Source organism: Cygnus atratus, chromosome 11 (assembly GCF_013377495.2).
Source record: "Cygnus atratus isolate AKBS03 ecotype Queensland, Australia chromosome 11, CAtr_DNAZoo_HiC_assembly, whole genome shotgun sequence".
In the NCBI taxonomy this organism is placed as follows: domain Eukaryota; kingdom Metazoa; phylum Chordata; class Aves; order Anseriformes; family Anatidae; genus Cygnus; species Cygnus atratus.
The window spans coordinates 22,009,377-22,033,216 of record NC_066372.1 but is presented as its reverse complement, the minus strand read 5'-3'; the positions used below and the strand labels follow the sequence as shown (position 1 = coordinate 22,033,216).

At 41.7% G+C, this 23,840-nt stretch overlaps 1 protein-coding gene across 2 annotated transcripts in view; it reads right to left on the bottom strand.

Annotated features, from left to right (window-relative positions):
• Positions 1-23,840, bottom strand: part of IQGAP1 (IQ motif containing GTPase activating protein 1) — a 79,142-nt gene that overhangs the window by 50,600 nt on the left and 4,702 nt on the right. Inside the window, exons 1-2 of one of the 2 annotated variants that reach the window (XM_035568905.2) lie at positions 20,656-20,803; positions 18,674-18,773 (exon numbers count right to left, since the gene is read on the bottom strand). In XM_035568905.2, the coding sequence (XP_035424798.1) occupies positions 18,674-18,773; positions 20,656-20,707 (152 nt within the window). In that variant the 5' untranslated portion in view covers positions 20,708-20,803. Of the gene's footprint in view, positions 1-18,673; positions 18,774-20,655; positions 20,804-23,840 lie in introns of those variants that run through there. The other variant, XM_035568906.2, reaches the window with a different exon arrangement.

The window sequence follows — 23,840 nt, the reverse complement described above, 5'->3', positions numbered from 1 at the left end:
GCGCAGAGGGAGGTGCTGGTCTCTGCTCCATGATAACCCATGACAGGGCATGTAGGAACAGCAGAAAGTCGTGCCACAGGAGGTCGGACTGGGCATTAGGAACAAATTTCTTTACCATGAGGGTGGTCAAACACTGGAACAGGCTCCCTAGAGAGGTGACTGATGTCCCTCCATGTCCGTCAGTGTTCAAGAGGCATTCAGACAATGCCCTCGATAATATGCTTTAACTTTTTGTTAGTCCTGAAGAGGTCAGACAGTTGGACTTGGCGATCTTCATAGGTCTCTTCCAACTGAACTACTCTATTTTGTGTAAATCTGCTTCTGAACCTCCAATTTTCAGTCCAGCATTCAAGGAAGGCTCACGAGAAAGAGCTAAGAAGTATATAACCTGTAACAGCTGAAAACATGACAGAAAAAAATGATCTCTTTTGAGCTTGAACAAGATAATACATGATGATTTCTTTGGATTAACTAAAATAAATAAGTAAACAAACATTTATTTTCAATTTTGGCAATATTTTTGCACAGTTCACTCTTGATTTCAATTACAAAACGCTGTAGAAGTAGCCTAAGGAGATGAGACGCTTCCAAATTCACCACAGGCATTTTTTTTGTTCTCTCCTGAGAAGGCCAGGTGAGGCAGTAAACTGCATTTCTAATTACCTAAGGCAGGTAGGTACTTGTGAAAATGGAAAATCTCACAGGCTGCAACATTTTAATGATCAAATGAAATATAACTTTGACTAGTGCAGATACAGAGTCTTAGGTAATCTTCTTAATTGTCTTGCCTGCATTTATTTTCAGCTATTCCTAAGGCTTTCCTTCTTTTGTAAGCTACCACAGAGCCAACCTGTTCTTCTGTGACAACTCCTCCATTTTTAAGTCTGCTAACAGAAACAGAATATTTGGGAAAACAAATTTCAGATAACTGTACATCTTTGCTACTAAAACTCAAGAGGAATGCCAGTCAAGTTCTCACATCTGAATCTATTCTTTCTCCGTCTCTACTTGAAATGTTAGTATACAACGTGGACTGTCAGTACATAAAGTGGCCATCTGCCTTTTAAGATAAACAAGCCATTGTTCTTTAAAAGAAAAAGTGTAACACTAGTGCTTTGTTCTTCGCTCGAATTCTGTGTTTGATTAAAGGTGCAAGTCAAATAGAAAAAAAAATCTGAGGATAAGTAAACATCATCTGTGAATTCTGTTGCCTACACCCAAGAGTATCTAGAAAATAACCATAGAGTAAATGCAGCATTAAGTCCCCACATTTTTAATTCACACCTCTCGCACTTCTGTTTGAGTTTGGGTTTTTTCTTCCTTCAAGATCTAGTCCCAGAGGTTTTTTTTTCCAATTTGTGGATTCTTCAGCAGAGAGCTATTCTGACGGACTCATTGTAGAAAGGATTCTCATGATTCAATAGAGGTTTTATAAACAGCTTGATTTTACTGTTGTTGCTTTGGTTATTCACATTATTTTCAGTATCAGCATTTCTCTCTAGAGGGCACACACTGTGAAAAGCTAATTCAAAAGGAAACTTAAGAACTTTTCACAGCTGCTCATCATGAAGTACCTAGAATAAGCCACTATTACACTCCCCAAATCTTAGTTCTACTGATTCTTCCATCTGAATGAAAGCAACTACATAATTTTAAGGTTCTTCCTCTTTGCCCAGGAAAGCCTTTTCTTCACACTTGACACATCTATAGCTACAAATAACGGAGGTGACACCTTTGAAAAGCTAACACAAGCAAGAAAAAGGAGCCAAGAAGCTTTTCAATGAACTTGCCGCACTAACTGATCATAAAATCAAGACAGCAATGAGATGTCTCCAAAAGTGGCGATTTCAGCAGAGCCTGGAAGGAGGGGAGAAGGGAAACCCTTTCCCTGGAGAAGGGAAACCACTTTTCTCAGGAACTAGCACTCACAAAACAACAGCAAGAAAACAGTTTTATGTTCCTGCTGGCAGCCCTCCCACAACAGCAATAGTTCAAGGGAGTGGTTCTCAGCAAGAAATGGACAACACACCAGAATCTTCCAGCTTCTGCCAGCTTCTCATTCTCCAGCCTCCTCACCCACTTCTAGTCTTTCTCATGTCCCCAAACTTAAGTTTCTTAATAAACCATTAAAAAAAAAAAAAAAAACACTTTTTAGAAAATGTACACCATGGCAATTGTAGTCAGGCACCTGTAGTACAGAAGTACAAATTGCAGAAAGAAAAACAGTTCAACAAGTTTTGACATTGGTTCGGTATTCAATATGAACATCTTACAAATTTTATGTAGTGAAGGGATATGAGTGCAGAAGGCACCAACTCAGGACACATACAAGTCATAGACAGAGACTACACGTGAGAAAAGACAAAAACCAAAACACCCTGTATTAGAGAAACTTTCACAACGCAAAGGATGCTCAGTCTCTCTAGTCCAAATTCAACAGAATTAATAATCTCAAAGTCTCAACGACCTTCTATTTAGCACGTCACGTATGGTGCACCTAGATGGTAACAATTTTGAAGTGGAAAAAGTATATATATATATAGCAAGTTGCTAATTTGAGTCTAGTCTAGCGTGGAAAGCAGCAACTTTCCTGAAAGCTTCTGAACAGGCTCCGATAGTGAAAGACCATACTTTCCTTTCTGATGTGAAATAAATGCAGTACTTTGAGACTTAGACTGTTGTATTTCCTCAAGTAATTTTTATAAATAGGAATTCAAACACTACCAAAAAGATTAAAAGCGTACTAGTCACCACATCTTCTTGAACAGAATGCTCTCAAGGCTGCTTCTGCTGCAAATCAAGAATTGGGAATCATAAACAGTAAAACTGAGAGAGCACCTCAAATCCCAAATGAGACACTATTACACTGTGGAGGGCAGTCTGAGTCTGAGAAAAGGTGGGGCTTCCAACCGCAACCAGTATATGGGGCCTGGAAAAAGCATCAAGGAGTAGTATTACAAGGAAGAAAAGGTTTCTGGGAATACCTGGCCAGCTTCCGTACATGAGCTAAAAAAGGAAACTCATTCTTTTGCAACTACTAAATTCCTGCTTTTTGCTGCTTTCTTCTCAGAAACTTTATTCTCCTTCAACTTTAAGTTCTAGGAAACGTGGATAGCAACTGAATGAGTAATAGAAAAGACATAAGTTTAAAAATTCTGGCCTGTTATCCAAAAGATACTGTAAAGCAAGCTCATTACTATCATTCAAATTATGCTCTTCCCCTACCCTACAACACACAGCTGCATTTCCTGTGCTACTGCAACTCAACTTTCAGAGTCTCTGAAGTTGGAAGGGTCCTCTCTTGCGGCTATCTAGTCCAACCTCCCTACAACCAGCTCAAGCAACCATCTTTCCCCTTCCTTGTGAGTGGGACAAGAGTTTTCTTTACTGCGAGTGTGACAGCACTAGAACAGGTTGCCCAGAGAGGTAGCGCAGTCTCCTTCTCTGGAGATATTCAAAACCCGCCTGGATGCCATCCTGCACAATGTGCTCTAGGTGATCCTGCTCGGCAGGTGGGTCGGACTACATGATCTTCAGAGGTCCCTTCCAACCTCAGCCATTCTGTGATTCTGCAATGTCACTTAAACACCTTAGATCATTAGAGCCAGACTCTTGAGAGGACACTGAGTTACTTGAACCCTGGAAGAGTCCAAATGCTAATAATAAAGCTCACAATTCTCTTCTGAATAACCTCGGGAGTAAGGGGGAACACTCACCTTGCTCAAACCTAGAAAGACCTAAAAGGAAAGAGGGAGCATACAACCACGTAACTTAACACCTTACTAAAGAACACAGAGGCAGCAAGTTCCGCTTAAGCACCTCCATAAAGACAAATAACCTATAATGAGAACATAAACTGTCTCAATGTACTCATGCCTGTTTCAACAAGTTCCTAAGTGGGTGTTAATGTAACTACAAAACCAGGGCAATTTACATATAATAATGCTCCCCCTTCTTGCAGCATAGTTTCACCCTATGCTAGACCTGAGGACAGAATGTTTTTGAAAAGCATTATGCAGAAGCGTTTATATTTAAAACCTTGTACGCTCATGTTAAAACTAATACCTATCATCCTTAAAAAAGACAAAAATAAGTGAAAGGCAAGCATTTTTCAAGTCTCATTGAAAAAATAAACTTGGTTGATAGGCAGCAATGTTTATTCCCTTTAGACATTAGAACACTATGCCATCAATAAGGTTTCCACAGAAACCTTGAATTTTTTTTTGCTAGTTTGACTGTAGTTTAACAGCATTTATTCAGTTGCCGTATTAGGCTTATGTGGCAAAGTTTAGGTAGCAGGGGAGCTGCATGGGTGGTCCCTGTGAGGAGAGTCTAGAAGCTGCCCCATGTTAGATAAGAGCCAGTTCCAGTCAGCTCCAAAAGGGGCCTGCCATGAGAAAATGCAGACAAAAACAATTCCACAGACACCAAGGACACTGAAGGAGGGGAGAAGGTGCGCCAGGCACCAAGGCAGAATCACAGAATGGTTGAGGTTGGAAGGGATCTCTAGATATCATCCAGTTCGACCCACCTGCCAAGCAGGATCACCTAGAGCACGTTGCACAGGATCACATCCAGACAGGTTTTGAATATCTCCAGAGAAGGAGACTGCACAGCCCCTCTGGGCAACCTGTTCCAGCGCTCTGTCACCCTCACAGTAAGTAAGTGCTTTCTCACATTCAGCTGGAACTTTCTCTGTTTCAGTTTATGCCTGTTGCCTCTTGTCCTGTTGTTGGGCACCACTGAAAAGAGAAAAGTTCCCCTGCAGCTTGCAGAGAGGTCCATCATGGAGCAGGCTGTCCCCCTCGTGGAGAACAGTCAGACTTGTTCAGATAAGCACCAGCCTTGAGCAAAGGGGAATTGAGCAGTTTTTCTCTCTTATACAAACTTTGTGGATGGAAGTCCGCAAGCTTCATATGAGAGGCTGCTGAGGAAGGAGTCTAATATTGGTGAGACAGCCCTGTTTTGGCAGCAGAACAGAATCTTGAGGGCCCTGGTACCCGAGTGAAACCTTTTGATTCGTTATGTGTAAAATGAATATTAAAGTTCACACTCCTGAATATGATAAGGAGCTTAAAGAAGCATATGCTAAACATATATGACTGCGGTACTCAACTCTTCACCCAAATCATGCTAAACATCACCGCAGGGAGGGAACAGATAAGGTCAGGATATAAAAGAATGTTAGGAGTTAGTGTAAACAGATATAAGAAAAAAAGAGAAGATGAAGTTAGAGAGAAGAAAAAGGAAAAGCTGGGGAGGAGGGGAAGGAATTGGAAACCTAGAAGAGGCTGTGACTTTTTCTTCCACCAAGACAGGGACAACTTCTTGGTAAACTCTGCGCCTCCACCCTTTGGTGAGGAATACCTGGGATAGCATTTTGCTAGCACTATTATCATATATTAGCGCTACAACAGTAAGTGTATTTATCAACAGCAATTGCAAATCTGTTATATCTGTTGCCTTATTAAATACATTCAACTTTGCGAAGCTGTTTCAGTGAAAGCTCTTAGCAGGGTTCTGAAACAGGCAAACGTTGGACTCTGATAAGCATCCTTTAACTCAACTCCCCTGCAGCCCGTGGCGTACCACAGCAGAGCAGATCTCCACACTGGAGCCTGTGGAGGTGCCAGCGTAGGAGCAGGCAATCTGGCAGGAGGCAGGAGCTGCCACTCCGGGGGGGGGCCATATTGGAGCAGTTTGCTCCTGAAGGAAGGACCCCATGGTACAGACCCATATTGGAGCACTTCCTGAAGAACTGCAGCATGTGGGAAGCCCATGCAGGATCAGTTTGGGAATAATAACTGCATCCCATGGGAGGGACCCCACACTGAAGCAAAGAGATGAGAATGAGACCATGCTAGAACAGCAGAGGAAGTGTTAGAGACTGACCGCAGCCCTAATTCCCATGCACTGCTCGGGGGTGGGGGGGAAGGGAAGGTGTTTTTCATTTGCTTTTAGTTTCTCACTGCTCTAGTCTGTTAATAATAGGCATTAAATATTAGTCTCCCCCTGCTCCTTTGAAGAGGGGCAATGAGAGAGAGGTGCTGCCCATCAGGGTGAAACCACTACAGAGGCATTACAGTCTACGGAGTAACCCACTCTGCTTCCTCCACCTCCCTAGCACAGAAAAGATCATCTTTAAGCCAGAGTTAACTCTCCAATCTCATCACACAACTGCATGGGTAATGTAGGCCTTCCAATTCTACTGACGCTTGTCCAAATTAAATAAATTCACCTTTCTAGTCAGTCAGCATAACTAGTATTAAATGCACACTCCCCTCCAAGACAAGATCCTTGAGTATCTACAGGCAGCTAGTACTATTACCTGCAATTTAGAACCAGACATTCCTTGAGAAGGCACAACAGTAAATACCTAAACAACAGGTATTGTCAGACAGCCAGTCTCTCAAATAATGTTACCTTCAATTTTTGAAATAAAGCATTGTTCCACTAGCAATGACTGGAAAAAAAATTTGCATCAGTCTCTCACCTACGGACTTATTCTCTCCCCAGCACAGTATTATCAAGGATTGTGACACATACTAAGGTGTCATTTTGCTACAGAATCACAGGCCAATTTTAACCAGAATTGAAGCTTAGACATGGCAGAAATGTAATAACGATCATATTGGCAGACATTTTGCTCTTTCACTTGTGAAAATACCAAAACTCTGGCTAACCCTTAGACAGTGCAACAAATTTGGAAAATAGCAAGTCTGATAATCAGACTTATTACAAATAATCCTGAGAAAGAACTATCAAGTCATCTCTCCAGAAACTGCTGTAAGAGTATCCAATTTAATACACATAAACAGTAGAACGGATGGTAAGACCAGATCAAACCTGCAAGGAACACTGCATATTTTATGACAGGACTACCATGCAGTACATTCCAGCACAAAAAGAAAGCAGAACATGGCACAAAAAATACAAAAGGCAAAAATCAAGTGATGTTAACAGTTGAAAAAAAAAGTGATCTTTATCAACCACACGCTGAGGATAGCTCAACTGCTGGTCATCACTAACCACTAGCAATGTCAGGGTAAAACTAATGAGCTGCAGAGGCCAGAAATAACAATTCCTAACATTTAGCTGACCTAGAATTTCAAGACAACGGCCTTTCCTCTTGTACACAGAACCAGGAAGTGACTTTTTTCAACTCTGAGACAGGATTGTTGTGTGGCATTCTCTCGGTCTCCACCTGGAAGTCACTTGGAGTACATTGGCCTCAAAGACAACATTTCTGTACCTCTAGCTGTTAAGAATTCTAAGATAGAGTACGTAACACTCACGAATCATGCTGAAGCATAACCAGCATCACTCAGTCTGGTACCAATGCTAAGTGTTAGCTGATGTTCAGTTGTCCACAATATCACATCTTACTCCGTTCATTTCATGCCTCAATTTCATTAGTAGGAAACATAACCCGCATGCAAACTTCTGAGCCTCTCATTTGAGAGCACTGGCCACAGAATTCTGATCATGGGACAGCATCCTTTGAGTTTTCTCTTTTGAGGCATGCTAGTACCACAGCACTCCTTGTTTGCTTCTAGTGGTTCCATACCACCTATATTTCAGAAGAGCGCTGGCTGCTTCAGGAAGGCTGCGCGTGGTTAATTTCCTCCTAAAGGACGTCTGAAGATAGAACATAAGGGCAAAGAGCTTGATTCTCTTTCCAGGTGAATACAATACTAGCCTCCACTTTTTGTAATGCTGTCTCTACACTACAACAACATATTTTAATCAGTGAAATAAGCCTAAATCCGTGATTGATTAAACTAGCACAAGTATTCATGTGCTAACGCACATCTCCAACCGTCAACCACCACACAGAAGCTGTGCAAAAGCCACAAATAGTGCTTAGCAAAACTGTTGACAACTCTTAAAAATCTTTCATAAAAGTAATTATTTGCATTCTCAAAAGGTATTCACAGCACTATAAATATTGACACTCTTGTGGAAGGTTCTTAGGAATCCATTACTGAATGCAACAAACACTTGTATGTCAACACAAACCGTACACATGCACTCTGCTATGAGAACAAAGAAGGGAGAGATCACACTGGAATCCTTCAACCTACTGAAGAAAAAGCATCCGTGGGGTCCAAGACTACAAGCTTATTTATAAAACCTGAATACCTGTAGTTCAAGAAAAAGTATTAACAGTATTTCATTCTGAAAAAAAAAAAAAAAAAGCTTTGAAAAAATAGACTATAGATGTTGAGAGCCTTACAGCTCATCCCAATGCTGAAATGACATCCAGTTGACCTCACAGACAGAGGGTCCTACTCTGAGTGTGCCCAGCACTCAGTCAGCTAAGGATTGACAACAACAGGGAAGAAGACCATTAAAGAATTCAAACCTCCCAAATTGCTGGATGATTATCCGTGTTTCTCTTGGGCTTAATTCTCTATGCTTGCTTCTGTTCTCTCTGCCCACTCTTTCAGAAGACTATCCAGTCCAGAAATCTGGTGAGCACAGTTGCTGACGATACCTTCCAACTACCTCAACCATACTAAATCCAGGAATCTACCATCAAGGAAGACATAGACGACAGCAGCCACTATGCCTGTTCACAGTCTCAGACCAAAAGTTCCCTCCCCAGATAGTCCAACACCCTGTCTCCAACAAAGGCCAGGAAGAGATGCAAATAAACACAGCCTTTTATTAAACTAAGTAATTGCTTTCTCGATTAAATATGCTCTATTTATTCATATTTACCTAAATTCTTAGATGCAGCATATGTTTAATTGATGAAACTTACTCTATAGAAGTCTATGAACATCACTTTTTTTTTAACGTAATTTACCACAATGTATTTGTGAGTCGCATACCTATTTAAAAAGCATAAAAATGGGCTTTAGATTTGCTTTAATTATTTGAGTGTCACATACAGAAACTATATAGGGCTTACCAAATACATTTTGCATTAACACTTGGACAAAAGTAGAATTAACTAAAATAAACAGATCAATTTTAGTGACCCTAAATCAGACTTTTAACTGTATTCACCTAACTAGAAATGTCTGCAGGTGTCTAATGAAACCATCAGAAGTACTTACATACGCCAATTTCCAACTCCTGCAGCAATCAGTGAAGATCTGCTGTTAACTCCAACACAATCTCTTAAATAGCATAAGACCTGTTTGCGCATCTTTGAAGCTGTTGCTTTATGTCAGCTTTCTTGGACATGAAGACTCATTCTTCTTCTGGACATAAATAAAATAAGCTCACTCCCCCAACTCCCCCCCACCCAACCTCTCCACCATTTACATAATTCTGAACAAAACATTCCAAACCAAGACACTATTCTATCTACTGCGGTAAAGTACGAAACAGAAAGACAGCTTATCGCCGACAAGATTTAACTTCATAGTGGTATGTTTAGGGAGGGAAAGAAAAGCCAAAGTAATATTAAACGTCTATATAATAGCTCCATGCATGAAGTGGTCCTCCTGAGCAGCCAGACAATGAAATTATTATTTACTGTAGTTTACAGAAACTTGTTATGTATAGGCCATTCACTGTGCTGAAGCACATTATTGTCCAAGTCATCCCTTGCCCCAGACAGCCTGCAACACGTCACAAAACATGCAATGCACCAAAAAACAAAGATGAGCACTATACACAGAAAGCAAACATCAAAAAGCAAAAAAATCCTACCTTGGAACTCTCAATCCAGTGAAGGATGGTAGACACTGCTGCAGAAGGCATCAAATAGCAGAAAAGGCAGAAGCTAGAAAAAGGAGACTAAAAGGAAAGCAAAGAGAGACAGACATATCACAAGAGTAATAAGCGAGCAGGCAAAGAGGAAGCAAAAATAGACGTAACTGTCTAGGCACATGATAAAATTAAGACTTCACAGAAAAAAGTGGCTTACAAAGGATAAATATTTCTCTGACTGCAGCCAACGTATCTGAAAGTTGCTTCCCTTGCATTCTGGAGGCCATTGTCTTTCATCAAGAGATTCAGTCCAGTCACCTGACAGAATATGACCCCACCCTTCATCTCAAGAACACTTAATTTTTTCCAGGTCAGCAAACTGGCTGTTAGAGAATATTTAACCACTCTTAACTAGCACCAATATAAACACACTATTTGTGAGAGCAGGAGTTTTAACGAGACAAAGACAATTAAAAAAAATAATAAAACAACTAAACACACAAAAAATTCATTGGAATGATCTATCTAGATACTTGGCTGACCCCTCACTACATTTAGCCTCAGAATTGAGGCTGGATACCTTTGTTATCTAACTCTGTCAAATGTATTAATGCCAACACAAATGTCACCTAGTAAAGTTGTTTGGTCTGGGTTCTAAAAGAAAAGCGATGATACAATCATTGTGGTGTTTCCTCTAGGCTTAAAGTCTATGGAAAACATATATCCAGATTCTCTTCGTAACTGTTGAAATAAGTATCACTCCTCTGACAGTTACTTGCCTCTGTAAAAGCTGTCTCGTATTGCTGATGTACAGGTTTTACTTCTTTAAAAGCATTGGGGAAAAGACTGAAAAACAGACTATATCATCAAAGACTCAAATGCTCATATGCTTCAGCTTTTGGCAGTTACTTAACTAGTTTCACAATTCATGGAGATCTACATTTTAAACTGCAAGGAACTACAAGATAACCTATCAATCCCTGTGTTAAAAGGGGCTGTATTTTGGGGGAGTAGTTAGATTCAAAAGATTTCTAACATGCAGTAAATGATATCATCTTCCTCAAGCAATACAGATTGCAATGGTATCTTATTCATCTAACTGCTGTAACAAAGTTTGGTAAAAATCTGGAAGATGCTAGACAAACTGCCAGAAAAGAGCAGAAGCCTCTGTCAAACTGATTTTCAGTGTTAACAGTTTAAATGCCAATCAAAAGATGAAAAATGAGCCAAACAAAGCTAACCAGACATTCAATTCATACTTCAAAAATCATAAACTAACATCACACAGCATCTTTCAAAATACCATTCTGCTCAGAACAAAACAAAAATTCAGGAAAGAAAAACTGTCTCCCTTTCCCTAATCGCAAAACACTCAGAACTGTAATTTGGAATATTTCTATTGAGATTGTTCAGCAAGATCTGCTTCCTAAAGCATATTTAGACTGTCCATTGGTTTATAATTCTCTTCTCCAATTCTCAATCAAAAGCAGCATTCTGAATTACACTTTCCGCCCTAATAGTTTTGAGAAATCTAAAAAGTCAAAATAGGAATTTAAATCTTTGTCACCTGCCTCATAAGAGACAAAGCTCTTGTATTCAACTTTCATCTAAACGCAGTGTTTATTTAACCAGTAAACTGGCAGATGAGTTGGAAATGCTGTTATAACCCTGTGTCAACAACGTAGCAAAATATGCCAGACCTTACAGGAGAGAAAGCCCCACTTATCTGGCTTGAACGCTGAAATTAAATAGGTTTTACTCTGTCTCATACTCACACCAAAAAGCATATTATCTAAGAAGCCTATCCAGCAGTCAGACACCAGGAAGGTACATTCATGTCGTCCACCCAACTGTGGACTGCAACACCTGTACAACAAGCATTGGAAGGTCCAGGATCTGTTAAGCTGACATGGAGGGCAAGGGATGACAGTTGTCAAGTTCCCACCTGCGTGAGTCATCAGGATTTGTTCACTGTGCTCTGCCTCCAGAGACGATCTTGTGAAAGTGAACACAAGCATGCCGGGGTCTTGATGACTAACTGCTAATGCAGGCATTAACACCGCCACACTGGCCATCTCTAGAGTCCCTCCTTTGTTGCATGCAGTTCCTCCATGCCTAGACACTTCCAGTCACATCCACTTAGCCTTTCTATTGGAGTTCTCTACAAGTGTGCCAAGGAAAACAGCATAACGTCAACAGAATTGCAGCACTGGAAAAAGTAGGTGCCTTTTTTTTTTTTTTTTTTTTTTTTTTGCAGCCTTTGTCTGCATAAGCCATCTGAAAGAATTTATAAAACTGTGATTGAAAGGCTCTTAAACTGACCAGCATTGTCAACAACATAGGTGTAGCATTTTGGGGACAAATCATGCTATTCATTCTAATGAAAGGAAAGGGATCGTACATACTCCAGATCATTTCATGGACATATGTATCACAAACATTTTTAGTTTGTTTACAATTGCAGATGTGGCAGGCATTCTCACCCAGAGAATGAAGAAAAGTTTCTCAGATAAGAAACTTGCAGATAACCTCACTTCTTCACCCCATTCAGCAAAGGTGTTAGACAGCAACACAAAAATCCTGAACACACACTTCTAGAATAACTCATTCTAGCAATTTCTGACAAACCAAGGTATAATCTGAGAAGATGAAAGAAGATAAAGTAAAATAAACTTGTAACTTATAAAATCAGGAGTGTTCTTTTCTAGAGAAGTACATGAAAATTTAAATGCATTTTGTTGTGCAGGAAAAGACATCTTCTCAAATGAGGAGCTAAAAAACAAGTGCTGTCCGCAGCTAAAAGGTCCCAGAGCATTCTTATTATCCAAAGACACCTTCAGTTCAGAGATACTAAAAAGCAAGAGACTAGTAATACCAGTCGGATTTCTCCCAATGATTACCCCATCCTGGCAACCTGCAGCTCAACCGAAGACCACGTTTGTATTCTTACACCGAATCCCTTTTTGTTTGCCACATGTTTGCCAAACAGTTACTCCCGAGTAGCTTTCAAACCAGTACTACACTCTCATTCCTGAGGAACTTAATTATCATCTATGCAAAAATCCTTTCCAAGTCACATTCAGCCACTCTGTTGTCAAAACTAATTGCCTTGACCATTTCTAAATAGACTTAAATGGCTGCAAGTTAAAGCATTGCTGAAGTTTTATCTCAAAACTAAGTTGCTTTCTTGCAAATAAGGGTTTTAAGAAGCACCCTACAGTATCCAATAGTCAGTAACTGTTACATCACAGCTACTTGCTGTTATGTGCTGCTCTCCGGCCTTACATAAAATAGTCCTTCAAAATCACTAACTCAACAGCCAAGCCCCAAGTCTCCAAATTCAATTCCACGCAAAGAGCTGTTTCTTTCCTCCTGGACTGCCTTTCATTACTATATCCAAGAGTCATTATTAAAGAAAGCATTCAGAGTGAGGAAAAGATGGTGGTACTCAATCACTGCATGTTCAATACCCCCACATACACACTTCCCTCCACCCTTCTCTCAGAAAACATAGCAATGAATGCATGTTCCAAGACACTTCCAGTGTAGACAGCCACTCCCTGCCAACTACATGAGGTCATCAACAGAACAGTACAGGAACTGTAGAGAAATGTCTTCTCAGTCCAAACAGGGGGGTGATAAGAAGCCTCAGATGAACTGGTGAGAGCTAAGTATCAGCTATTTCAACTTACAACTGATGGCAATAAAATGTTATCTACGAACATTCATGGCTTAAAAAAAAAAAAAAAATCTTCTACTGTCCAAGGCAAAAGCATTGTAACATCACTGAAAAAGCCAGTGAAAGTAGTAATACCCCAACAAGTAATCCACAAATTTATTTTTTTTTCCTACCAGAGTCCAGATGAAGAATATTACTGTGTATCAGTCTCACTTCTAGATAAGGACCAAAGAAAAAAAGCTACAGTTACTTCTATTCCAGATAGGAATATCCTTAAGACTGCTGTGAGCTCAAGCTGTCATATCATACAAGAAAAGGGTACTTTCTGCAGTTTTATCTGCACTGTCACAGCTTTTCTGAATAAGCTACTATGATTTGGAAACTGGAAAGAAAAACTAACTGTGAAACAACACATTGAAAAAGTCGTTTTCATTCAAGAAAGAGATATCTGTTCCAAGCATAGTATAAGAATTCTTTCTTCGCAATCTTCATTTTAGCAACGATTTTCATTTCAATTTTTTTCTTTCGCAATCTTGGTCAACTTAGACACTCTGCCTCCCTTTCTCTAAGTAGCAAGAATAACGCCTGGTTTCAAACAATTTTTACTTCAACTACTGTGCACAAAGTGCTAAATTACAATAGCAGAATAGCAACTACTGAAGAAAAAAACAAAAGCCTGGAACACCACTAAAAAAGTACAAGCTATTTACATTCACTTAATATCTCTGACGTATGTTCCTTACAAAAACACTGCGACATATACTCAAAGTTGATGCACACAAGTTGTTAGAGCTGATGGTTCAGAAATCCAGTCTTTTCACTTTCTTATGAAATTAGGCGCTAGCAAATTTTCATCTTGTGCTCCTCTCTTAACATTTATGAAAAAATCACTCCAACTTCTAGATTCAGTATCTATTGATACTGAACTGATGGAGTGACTGCATCAGATGACAAGGGAAGATCGACCAATGTCACCTACCTGGACTACTGCAGGGCCTTGGATGCAGTCCCACACAACATCCTGATCTCCAAACTGGAGAGATGCAGATTTGAAGGGTGGACCATCCGGCGGATAAGGAATTGGCTTGATGGTCATACCCAGGGAGTAGTGGTCAATGGTTCTATGGCCAGGTGGAGGCCAGGGATGAGCAGTAACCCTCAGGGGTCTGTCTTGGGACCGGTGCTTTTCAAGGTCTTCATCAAGGACATGACGATGGGATCAAGTGCACCAACAACAAGTTTGCAGATGACACCAAGCAGAGTGGTGCAGTTGGTACGACAGAAAGAAGAGATGCCATCCAAAGGGATCTGGACAGGCTGGAGAAGCGGGCCCACGTGAACCCATCAACATGATATTCATATCATTTTAGTTGCCCTTTAGATGCCTTTATGTTCTAGAAAAACTGAATATAAACTACACGGTCTGAATGGGATATTCTATTGTAATATGATGGGGAGATGGGGTGGGAATAAGATTTGTTCTTCAATCATCTCCCACTGTCTGAACAGCTGTTGACAGTAGAAAATTCACCTCTTCTGCTTCCGAGAGTGTGATGTGCACTAGATACCTTGCTCCACTATTAAGTCCTCCTCTTCTCCTCACAGATATAGCTTCATATGAAAATCTCTCACTATGAAAAAAGATGAGAAACTCTCCAATCCATACCTAAAGCTGAGACGCTGTCATCAGCAGCACAAGCAAAATGCTGCAGTACCTAATTCACACATTACATCTCAGTTACACTACTGGCAAAGAAGTCAATACAGAAGATCTCAGGACAATTTTATCAATTTAAAATATAATAAACTGTTTGAATTCAAGGTGTTGGTTTTTTGTTTGTTTGTTTGTTAAGTTAAAACTCTTTTCCAGCAATGCAGCCCAAAGCCCTCTTTTTGGCTATACTAGCAGTAATTCATAAAAACAGAAACAAAAAACTTAAAGGATGATTTATAAAGACTGTTCAGTAATGAAAAACATTCTTGGAAATAGAGCATGAACTCAAGCCTTTCTGCTCTCACCTGTGTATTTTAATCACTAAACAAAGGACTCCCGATTCCCTCCTGGTCATGCAATCTTTAACTCTTATGCAAAGTGGTATGGCTTCAGCTATATGAGACAGGAATTCCTTCTCATGTGTATAGACAGCCTGTAGGCCATTAAGCAAAGTAAGTGCTCTGACTGCCAAAGTGGGAGACTGTATTACCACTACTTGTGTTTTGAATGACACATCTGTCGCTCCCTTCTTCAAAAAACATAATGTCAACAACTAGGCTCGTCCCTAGGACAAAACAGGAAAAACAATTTCTGACAAGGTGCAGCAAAAACAAATGCTTAACTACTCAGCCTCGTCAATGCTGAGGCAATAGTTGGAAGCAGACGCAAGACAGCCAAGAAACTTTAGTTAAAGATTATTTATCCAAAGGCTAAGTAAATCTCCAGGAATAAGCAACAGCTTAATGAGAATATTAAAGCTGTGGCTGTGTTAGGCATTTTTGCTTAACTTTTTCGTCAAGTCTGGAAAAAGAATTGAATAGAATACAAGCATCTCAGAAAGCATCCACTCTGAAGCCAATGTCTGAGAGAGTCCACAAGTGATTTATCTGGGGCTCATTCAAGCATGCATGTGACTTATAATGGCATTCATCTCTCCCTGTAGCTCAGCATTCAATCCTAAAGATTTTTGATTCAGAGGGACAGGGTGATTTTGAGATATATTTGTATCTTTCTCACTAGTTCCACCTCATCCAAATCTGCACGGAGAGAAAATTATTATCTGCTAGTACCTAAGCAACCTCTGTAAACGTGCAGCAGTGACAATTGCTATGAAGCATCTGAAAGACTACAGTATAAACGGAGTCCTCCTAGCCCCTTCAAAAATATTTTACAGCAGCGCGAACTATTAAAATCCTGAAATGAAGTTCTGCAAATGAGTCCTCCTTTATACTCTGCCAGCACTGATCTTGTACAAGATCTGTTTCCCTTCCCATAAACATGAGCCACAGTGTGCCCTGGCAGCCAAAAGGACAAACTACATTTTGCAGTGCATTGAACAGCATAGTCAGCCAGTCAAGAGATGTGACTTTTCTGCTGTATTTAGCACTGGTGTGGCCTCACATTGAATAACGTGTGCAGTTCTGGACTCCAAAATATAAAAGGGACATTAAGATCCTTGAAAGCATCCAGAGGAGGGCAAGAAGGCTGGTAAAAGGGCTGGAAGGCATGTCCTACAAGGAGAGGCTGAGGATGCTTGGGCCATCTGGTCTGGAGAAGAGGAGGTCAAGAGAGGACCTCATTGCTCCCTGCAGCTTCCTGAGGAGGGGAAGCGCAGAGGGAGGTGCTGGTCTCTGCTCCATGATAACCCATGACAGGACATGTAGGAACAGCAGAAAGTCGTGCCACAGGAGGTCGGACTGGGCATTAGGAACAAATTTCTTTACCACGAGGGTGGTCAAACACTGGAACAGGCTCCCTAGAGAGGTGACTGATGTCCCTCCATGTCCGTCAGTGTTCAAGAGGCATTCAGACAATGCCCTCAATAATATGCTTTAACTTTTTGTTAGTCCTGAAGATGTCAGACAGTTGGACTTGGTGATCTTTGTAGGTCCCTTCCAACTGAACTACTCCATTCTATAAAACGCTGCAGTGGAACACGTCTGTCTTGCTGGGGCAGACTTATACAGATGCTCCAAAATATATCACCAGTCAGAGGAAGAGAAAGTTTTCTGGCTCTTAACCCGTACCATCTTTCAAATGACAGACAGAAGTATCGAGCAAGTTCTGTTTAGAACACATTTTTACACGTTCCTGACTTTTCTGCTGCAACAGAAGTTACTTTCTGTGTCATACTGGATAGATTGCCTAGGTCTTTGTGAGAACAATAAAACTCTATGTTCACAATTCGTTTCTTGACTAATTACAAAATGCAAACTGAAACACTAGCATTATTTTCAAAAGTCTCGTAGGAGTCACTAACAGAAATATTACATCACCTCTTTTCCTTCAATCTTGTTCTTTAGAACTTGTCTTTAGTTGCAATCTCAGTTTCAACAGTCATTAAAAATTTCAAGTAAAAAAATTCAATTTATACAAAGGCATGAAAGGCATCTGTCAGGAAGGGAAAGGAATAGGCAAACTGGTCTGTCTCATTCCTATTCTCCACATACAGCATATAGGATTGAACGTTTGCAAGAAAGATTTCAAGAATATCAACAATAAGACTTCACAGATTTGTTTTTAATATTAGTTTTTTTTCCTTTAATAGCAAATACATAGCATCTACTATCTTCTGATCGTACTTTCATTTTGTATGAAGTAATACAGCATACTTTCATGCTTACTAAACATGAAGATGACATAAAACCTACATACATGCTGGAGGCCAGGAATAAGTTCAACATTTTTTTCAACATACTAAGCAAAGGTCAGAAAAAAATTCAGTAGTAATTAACACACTTAGGAAAACAAATGATTCCAGAAACACAGAACAGAGAACCAACTTCAGCAGCATCTCTTCAAGTAAAAGGGTAGCAACTCAGCAAAACTCTACCATTTGATACCGTTATGAAAATATTATACTGTAAATGCATGATACCAGCATATCTATGAGGATACACAAAACAATTCTTGTGCTAAGCATGCATATCAATGCCCCAGTTGGAAATTTTTCTCTGTTTTGGCACCACACTTCCAGAAAGACATGGAGTGAGCAGAGAGAAGAGAGAACAACCCAGGCAAAAGGACTACATACTTATTGAATAGGACCCACAGAGAAGTATGAAAGAGTTGGGTTTTCAGTCTAAAAAGTGCAAAAGGGAGACAACTTTACGTGTTTAAAGGGCTGCAGCTAAGAGGAAGAAAATAACCCATTCTCCACATCCATTGTCAAGTAGAAAGGTAATATTACAGCAAGACATACAAGTTACGTAACAGGGAACCCTTCCAGTGCTAAAAAACACTGAAGCACTAGAGCTATGGAGTCTTTGTCACAAGAAGATCTTTAAGAATACGTTAGAAAAGGTTCCACATAAGGAACATGCTAGGCAGAGATGTTTTCTGTCTCCTTCAGGCAGAAAAACAGACTAGACAGTTGGGCGGACCACTTATTAGGGTAGGGGGGGTTGGGTGTTTTGTTTGGTTACTGAAGTTTTTTTTGTTTGTTTCTTTGTAGGTGTTGTGGTGTGTTTTTTTTTTAATTCAATCTATATAGCCGCTCAGAAAACACAGACAGGAGGTAAGCTGCAGCCAAATTATTCCCCTTACCAAATTTTTTTTTTTTTTTTTTTTTTTTTTAAAAAATCACCAGAAATTTTAGTCCTTCTTATTCTTACCTCTTTGCTTCCTCCAGATGACAAAGGTATTCATAGGCTACATTCTGGCGTCGTCTTTCATCCATTTCCTCTGCTGTTAATCTCTCGTTATCCAAGACAGCTGCAAATAGTCAAAAACACATTCTCAGGTGGTTGAAGACTGAATGCAGCTAGACAGGCACACAAAAAATCATATCCAACCCTTCCCCCAGGAGCTCACCACAGGTTTTGATTCAGAAAAATGAGGGACCAAACACACCTGATCTTTGCAAGCAACAGAAGAGACCTTGTTTCCTTACCCTTCCTCCCTCATCATATAAGTTTGACATCTTCCCTCTGTCTGATTTCCCCATCTGATTATGACCCCGCTTTTTCCCCACCTTCCACTGAGCAAAGTCCTCTATTTTCTTATTTTCTTCTAGCTTTGCCTTCCTCTTTCTCAAAAGCACATCAGTGACCACGTATGTCTCCATCTATCTTCTGTTTTAGTACTCAAAGATTAAGAAGGCTAACAGCGTATTTTCATGTCAAATAATCTCTTCTATATTGACATACTTCATCTCTAAAAGATGGAAATGCTCATGATCCTTATTTGGAGGGGAATCTTTCAGATCCACAACCTGCATATCATCTTTTCATTAAGCTGAGAACCTACCTACGGGCATATGCCAAAATCTTTCAGATTCTATACATTCAAAGCCTTGGTGATATAGCTTGTCCTTTCCACTCTTACAGCTAAGTACCTCATCCATGCTCTCATGAGGAAAAAAAAGCACATTTTTAGGTTTTACAGATCAACTTGACAAATAGGAAGTGTCTCATACCATTCTATTAATCGAAGACTAGCTTACACCTAAAATACCTTAAAAAAAAAAAAAAAAAAAAAACCTGATGTGGTATCAACCATAGCATTTGGGATCAAGCAAGACCTTGGTTGAAATTGCAAAGCATCTCTCAGAAACCTGTCTGAAGTACCTCAGAAGCATCTTTGTGCTTCCATCAACCCCTCCCAAAGTTATAAAAAGCTGTCCCAAGCCACAGGGTAACATCTACTTGCAAGGGAAAGTTCCCTCTCCTCCCGATTCCCCCAGCTCCATCCTTCCTTTTAACAATAAACCGAGTGCGGAGCACACCGCCCCTTTCGCAGGACTCTACCTGCTGCTGCCCTCCCTGCCCACCCCAGGCCTCGCCGCGGCACGGTCGGCACCGCGCGGTCTGACCGGCTGTCGCTTACGCCATCTCCCATCCGCCTCACAGCCTTTTCCTCATCTTTACTCATTCTTGACGTGACAGCTTGCACAAGCAAGCATACATTTCAGAACCTTTGAGCTAAAGCCTCCCTCTCCACAGTAAGCGTGTTTCCTAGGAAATGAAGGCGTTCAATCTAAACGCTTCCGATCGCGCGTTTCGGATGATATGTCAGGCACCTTTACCGAAACGAACAGGAAGGGACACGGAAGGGTCCGCCACCGCGGCGGCTCGCCGCGCCCCTTCCCTGCCGAGACTCCACCACCGCCGCCGCGCCCCGTCCCGTCCCACCAGAGGCGCCCCCGCCCTGCCGTGCTCCCCTCCCCGCGGCGGACATCTTGGGCGAGGCGCGGAGCTCGCCCGCGGGAGGCGCGGGCACCCCCTGCACCGCGACGGCAGGAGAACGCCCCTGCGCTGCCCGCCCAGCACCTTCTCCCAGTGCTCTTTAGCGCCCGGGGAAGAGACGGCTGCCCCGGGAGAACTCGCGAGACCCTCGGCGCCCGCCCCGTGGGAGGCACGGCGGGCCGCGCCCAGGAGCCCTCGCACCCCGCCGGTGGGGCCCGCCGAGCCCGCAGGCCAGCCCCAGAACCGAGATCCCACGCTCTCCCCGTGCCTGCGGCGCCGCAGCCTCCGCTCTCAGCACCGGTCCCCGGGAAGGGACGGGCTGCGCAAGCCGGGCTGGGCGTCGCCGGGTAGGATGTTACTTGGCTGCCCCGCCGAGACCCGGACGCGAGCCTAGGAGCCCCAGTACTCACAGCCATAATGCGGCCGGGATATGGCCAGCCCGTCCACCTCCTCCGCCGCCATGGCGCTGCGCTGGACCAGGGCCGGCCGGGAGCAGGGCGCGGCTGTTCCTCTTCCTGCCGCACCGGGTGTGGCGGGGGAGGAGCTGCCGCACCGCGCTCGCTCCCCCTCTCCCCGCCCCGGCCGCCTCCGCCAGCTTCATCCGCTGCCGTGGTCGGGGTGAGAACCTTCCCCGTCTCGGCCGCCAGCTTGCCCCTCCTGCCAACCTTGTGGTTTCAGCCGGACTCAGCGACCGGCTCAGCGCAGCCCATATCCTTCAGCCCTGCTGGAACTTCGGCCTGACCACTCGCAGAGCACTGTGTCCCCAGGGGCCCCACCCTGCCTGCCTCGGGGTCCCCCTCACAGGGGACCTGACTTTGTCCCACTTGTAGCACCCTGAGATTTCCTGTCAGTCCCACTGGTAATATTCAGCTAATCTCTGGCCTGCCAGCCCAGTTACACGGGATGCAGCCTAGGTCAAGCCAGCCAGCACTCCACAACCACCAGGCCCAAAACTTCCAACCCTTACACACGCAGCACTGCCCTGCAAGCCCCAGTGGATACAATGCAGCCAGATAAAATCAGCCTTGACAGTTACCGCCCCCCCCCCCCCCCCCTTACATACACTCTGCCAGGCCAGGCTTACATAGGACCTCTTCTCTCATCCAGTGTCCCAGCCCCATCAGCCCTCCTTAAGAAAACTTGGCCCTGCTGGGCAAAGCTGTGCCCTTCTCCCTGAACCACCAATCTAACTGCTGGCTTCACCACAGTAGCTCACTTGAAATGTCAGCCACAGTTTGATGCCAAGTGCCACAAAATCCTAGCATACAACAGCAGCAATATTCAGCAGCACTACCACAGGAAGTAATCACACCCACAAAGTCCCCTTAACCTCACTACGTGTTAGGCTCTCCTGTCACTCAGGAGTCAAAGTACTGAAGATGTCACTACATGTCCATTTCAATTAGTCCCATGAATTTTGCTGCCAGGGCATAAGCTTACTAGCAAAGCACAAATTAGGTAATTAGGTAGATCAATAGCATCCTTATCTCTATTAGGAAGAGCACCACCAACAGGGGATCCTTTCCCTCTACTCAGGGCTGGTAAAACCACATCTGGAGTGCTGGGCCCAGTTTCTGCTTCCTCAGCACAAGTAGGGCACTCAGCAACTGATATAGGGCTTGGAGGACAAAAAGCAACAGGCACAATGAAATTCAAGAAAGACCATTTAAACATAAGAAGCATTTTTACTCTGAGGGTGGTCAAACACTGGAACTAGTAGCGGAATCCTTGAAGATACCCCAAACCTAACTAGGCAGAGTCCTGGACAACTTGCTCTAGTTGACTCTGTGCTGAGCAACTCAGGTTGGACTAGAGACTTCCAGAGGACCCCTCCAACCTCAACGACTCGAAGAATTCATGAAAATGTTATTTAAGTAAATTTAGGAATCTGTGAAAGAGAGACTAACAAAAGCTGGTTCTGTTGATTAAGCGTTATATGCCACAGTTTAACAGTTACAGGTCAATACCAGACAAGATTTACAGAACTTTCAACTTTTCCCTGAAAGCAGCATCAGGCATTTTACTGGAGCAAGCGATATGCCCTCAGAATTTTAGATAAGTCTGACTTTAACTTTCAGGCTCATCTTTTTAACTGAACATATCTAATGTTGCCAAAGCAGCTATATATAAATGCTTTTACATCAGTAAGTGCTATATTCCTAGGACATTATGCTTATGGACTACTCCAAGAAAGAAGCACTTCTGCTGTTGAAAAAAATTTGTTTCTCCTGTAGACATGAGTTAAGTAGACAAAGAGGAAATATATAGGAAAAAAATAGCAAATTCTAAAGCATGTTTTAAATGGTAGAATCAAAAAGGGGTTTAAGAAAGCCACATACAAACACAGTAACTATTGCATGTATTTAGATTTAGAAGTAATAAGAGTACCTGTAATTAGTTTTCTTGTGTATTTTGCCAAGATCGTGCGTGAAATGTAACAACGTACAGAGATTTTCAATTACCCGAGGGACATTTAAATTACTACCTTATCTGCTGAGGATGCTCACTAAATCTCCCAGTTATATATATACACACATTGCACAAGTTTTATTAGCAGCTATACTGAATAAATGTAGTACCTCAAGGCTGCATGGTGTCAGGTGTATACATACTCCTGACAATTCACATTCAACTGCTTGTGTAAAATGTAAGCACATGAAACAAGTGTTTGTCAGTCTGCAACCTGTTTTTATATGGAATGCTCTAGTAAGTAGAAAGAAAACAAATGAGAAAAAGAATGTTTTCACAGTAAGATGCTGCTATTAGTAATGCTGATTCAGATATTTTGTAGATGTGCATTCCATCATCACAGAAATTTCTGTGGAAAGAAATACAGAAAGATTTCAAAAAAAAAAAGTGATACAATTCTACGTTCAGAGACTCTTGAAGCCTTTTCCAATTTGCCTCCCAAGTGGATGGATGTCTTCTGCTATTTTTGTGTGTTTCGCTGGAACATATTGTCTTCAGAAGAGCGATAATCTCAACAGATGTTAAACATTCTCAAACTTTCTATACTATACATCTATGTGATAATGATTCAGAGACTGGTTCTCCTACAAAAAAAAAATCTTTAAACATCATTATTTTAGACTTGCATCAAATTTTACTTATATTACACAAATAGTTTCAAAAGTTCAATCCAGTTGAATGTTTTCTTTTGCTTAAGTGTTCTTGCAGAGGTAACACCTAACAGTTTGCTTGTACACGCATGTCTATCCAGAAGCACTGGGCTGACATATACCAACAGACTCTCAGAGCTATTCCCCCGCTTTCAGAGTCAACCACATTTATATAAGCCACACTCATAAACCCACCAAAATTCATCAGTCATCTTAGAATTAGTTTCCCAGAGCTCAGTATTCCAATGGGCATCGGTTCTACACCTTCTGTTAGGATATTTAGAAGACTTCCAAATTCCTACCTAAATTAATTCAGACAACACATACGAATTTGGGTTTTGTGTTAATATAGCCCCATTAGTTAAATGGCTCTTCTCCCTTAGTGGTGTTTATTCCTAATGTGTTTCTAGAAAACAATTCCATCATTCAATCCATTTTCAGCCTTGGCTATGCATCTAAACCATAACAATATTCAA